General features: G+C 41.0%; 1 protein-coding gene across 1 annotated transcript; it reads left to right on the top strand.

Moving 5' to 3' along the window:
- The first annotated feature begins 216 nt into the window (after positions 1–216).
- On the top strand, positions 217–2,992 carry DYTN (dystrotelin). The gene is made up of 3 exons (XM_009930660.2): positions 217–511; positions 1,799–2,279; positions 2,846–2,992. The coding sequence occupies exons 1-3, from the start codon at positions 248–250 to the stop codon at positions 2,947–2,949; spliced, it is 849 nt and encodes a 282-aa protein (XP_009928962.2). The 5' UTR covers positions 217–247; the 3' UTR covers positions 2,950–2,992.
- The last annotated feature ends 294 nt before the right edge of the window (positions 2,993–3,286 follow it).

Here is a 3,286-nt window from a genome sequence, read left to right as displayed (position 1 = left end):
AGGTCAGGGAGTTGCCATAAGTAGTTTGCTTCTAGACAGAGGGACTGCTATAATGTGTCTCCTGTTGCAGCCACCTTTGCGAGAAAAGTAAAATTCCAAGATGCAAGGCTCAGTCCTGGCCACTGTTTCACTCAGCTCACATCTTTCCTGATCTAGAACACTCCTGTTTTTGCTAATTCCACAGATACAGCCCAGTTCCTGAAATACTGGCCTCTAACCCCAAAGCTGACAAAAATTTCCTCAGCTGATGAAGAGGAGAAAGTTTGTGCTACAGTGTTTGCTCTTTTCCATGACTGCATATATTTGTGTGTGTGATACAGCAAAATTCCCACCCTCCTGTGTCCCTGGCAGGTACATGAAGAAGCAGTTCAATAAATGGAAGGATAAAATGCAGTTTCTTCACAACTGCCAGGAAGACAAAAGCTGCAAAATAGAGGCAAAGCTCCAAAGCCTGAGAGCAAGCCATGAAAACCTGCAAATGAAGCTGCAGCAAATGAAGCAAGAAGTAAAGGTATGTGATAAATATACCAAGAATCATCACAGCTATGGGCAATTACTGAACACTAACTACTCCTTTTCCTGCAGACCAGCATTCTTGATACTATTTCATGCACCCTCTGCTTGTCCGCTCAGTCATCTTAGGTTCTTATCTTCAGAGAAAGCAGATAGGCTCTTTGCAGCAGGGGTTTTCTTGTCATTCTGTATGTATTTAGCATCTAGCACAGCTACCCATGTCTGGGATGTTTAGATACTACTGCAATGAAAATAATGAGAGGGTATTCCAATAAGAGTGAGAAAATGGTTTCAAACAGAAGTGTTAGATACTGCATCGCAGTCTTTTCTTTAGAGAAGAATCCTATGTTGGCACTGAATTAAAAAAAACTCTTTTGTCATTCCTAATTGCTGTCTTGTACTGGGATGTAATACAGACCTCTTACAGAAAATATTTTCTTTCTTTTCAATTGTATTGACTCTTGCTCATTTAAAGTATCTCTGAAGTTCCAAAAACGCCCTTATTTCACAGGGAATGCATACGTATTTGCCACCTACAGCATTTTTGCAGCATTTTCTGCAATGCTGTTTTTAGAGTGTTCTTCAGGGATGGTCAAACAGAGAGAAAAGCCAGACACACCTGCAGTGCACACTTAGTGACTTTTATGTCACTTGCACGTGGAGTCCCGTATGACCTGGCATGTCATACCATCCTGTGTGTATGCTGTGACACTGGCCTGTCCACAACATGAGGGACTGGCTGCACACACGCAGTTAAGTTTCCAGTGTATGCAGTCAGCTGAGTGCATCCCAGTTACATCACACTCAGCATTAATGCAGTGGATGGTATTTGCCATCATAGTTCTGTCTAGAAAATTCCAAGTACAATTGTGGCACTGACAACTGACCTAGTTTTGGAATTTCAAATGTTAACAGGTGTGAGGTGTCTGATGTGTGTTTAATATACACATATATTTTTTCCCTTAGTTTAATTCTTTTAGAACAATTTTCCTGCAAATTTATTCTTGGGACATTATTATTCCCACTTTTCGATGGCATTAAAGCACATAATGTTTTCAGATTGGAATTGTGGAAAAAATGGCCACATAGATTTGTCTAAACTCAAACACACAGTTTTATTTTATTGCAGGAAAATATTTTATTTGTGAAAAGAATTGGTTTAGTTCACCAGAGATTTTTAAAAAAAATACTTATTCTGACCCAAAATTATTTTCCTACCTATTTTAGTACTACCAGCAAACAAAAATATCAATTATCTGTAGTTTCTGTGTTTTGTCTACTGTAGACAATGTTACAGTCATCAGAGCATCCTTTTGCACAGTGTCAGAATACGATGCCAAGAAATCCACATGTCCTGCTGGAAAGGAGAATGCAGAGTGGATTAAATCCTGCCCAAATAAAGCCTACTGCCAGAACATGTGCAGGCTGGAAATCTTGGAATTCCCCCAACTCTGCAAATAGATTACAGCTTTTACAGACACCTGAGGTTCCCACTGCAGTGGACTTCATGTTCTCAGAAGACCCACTGGAGTCAGTGTCCCTGCAGAGTAACAGACCTTTTATGGGACAGTATAAAAAAGCAAAAGAGAATCAAACATATCTGCCTGAATTGACAGAAAAGTCCTTCAGTGGCATCATGAGGAATACAGTTCTTACTCCCACTGCAGTGCAGATACCACCTGATGAGAAGGAAGTCAGTGAGGAAGTAGAACTGCAGCAGCTAGTGATGAAACTGAAGGAAGCATTGTCTCTCCAAGCCCAACCAGGTATAAGTTCTCTCAGTTATCTTGACACTGTCTTCTCACCTTCATCCAGTTTAGTCTATAATATTGTTCATAATCATTTAACCCTCAGGGGAAACTCACAATCTTGCTTTTGCCATTGCAGAAGTACTCCAGCTCTATATTGTAAGCTAGAACATACTCCTGTAAGGTGAAATATAGCCCCTACTGTTGGACTAATTTGAAACTGGATGAGTCAAAGCACATAAGAGGAAATCAGTCTCAGCAGCCAATTAAGGAGCAAACTTATACTGCTGAGGGCATGGGACATCTTTTCTGTTGCCACTTCAGTGACACTGTAACTACGACTCGAGTCCCAGGCAGACTTCCAGCAGCACAAAATCCCTTTGTAATCAATGGTCTTACAGAGCAGAGCTTTGCTCAACACTCAGGATGCCTCTCTTTTGATACTGAGGATTTAATAAGGAGAATGACAGAAAAAGCTGCTGTTTCTACAGAGTTATCTTAAATTAGAGATTTAGACAGAGTTTTTCAGGGCTCTGGCAGCATCCAAATGCTCTGAAAGACTTAAAATCTATTCTACTTTTCAGCTCAACAGTCTGCTTTGCAGCAAGAGTTCTTCTCTACAGCTGAAGATGTTTGCAGATCCTTTTCTGACCTCATCAACCAAGTAACTTCACCAGCTTGTAAATGATGGAAACTACTATTCACCTTACAGCTTCACTGAACTATTGAAGGTAACTGATGCCATGTGAGACTCTTTGAAGTGTCTCAGATGTTGCATTATAATAACCCAGCATAACAGATATCTGCATTTACTGACTTCACCAGTGTCGTGGCTTCAACCCAGCCGGTAACAAAGGACCACGCGGCTGCTCGCTCACTCCTCCCGCCCCCCTCCGGTGGGATGGGGGGAAGACGGAGGAGAGGAAAAAAAACAAACCTGGAACCTCGAGGGTTGAGATAAAGGCAGTTTACTGGAACAACACAAAGAAATTGCAACAACAACAACGGTACTAATGAAAAAGTAT

Source organism: Haliaeetus albicilla, chromosome 4, assembly GCF_947461875.1.
Source record: "Haliaeetus albicilla chromosome 4, bHalAlb1.1, whole genome shotgun sequence".
Taxonomy (NCBI): domain Eukaryota; kingdom Metazoa; phylum Chordata; class Aves; order Accipitriformes; family Accipitridae; genus Haliaeetus; species Haliaeetus albicilla.
This window is presented reverse-complemented; position numbering and strand designations above follow the sequence as displayed.

What these genes read in the sequence shown, in the direction of transcription:
- DYTN (XM_009930660.2), top strand. Translation starts at nt 248, where the DNA reads ATGAAGAGGAGAAAGTTTGTGCTACAGTGTTTGCTCTTTTCCATGACT. An exon ending in AAATGAAGCAAGAAGTAAAG is followed by an intron (nt 512 to 1,798) that starts GTATGTGATAAA and finishes TGTCTACTGTAG; the next exon opens with ACAATGTTACAGTCATCAGA. An exon ending in GTCTCTCCAAGCCCAACCAG is followed by an intron (nt 2,280 to 2,845) that starts GTATAAGTTCTC and finishes TCTACTTTTCAG; the next exon opens with CTCAACAGTCTGCTTTGCAG.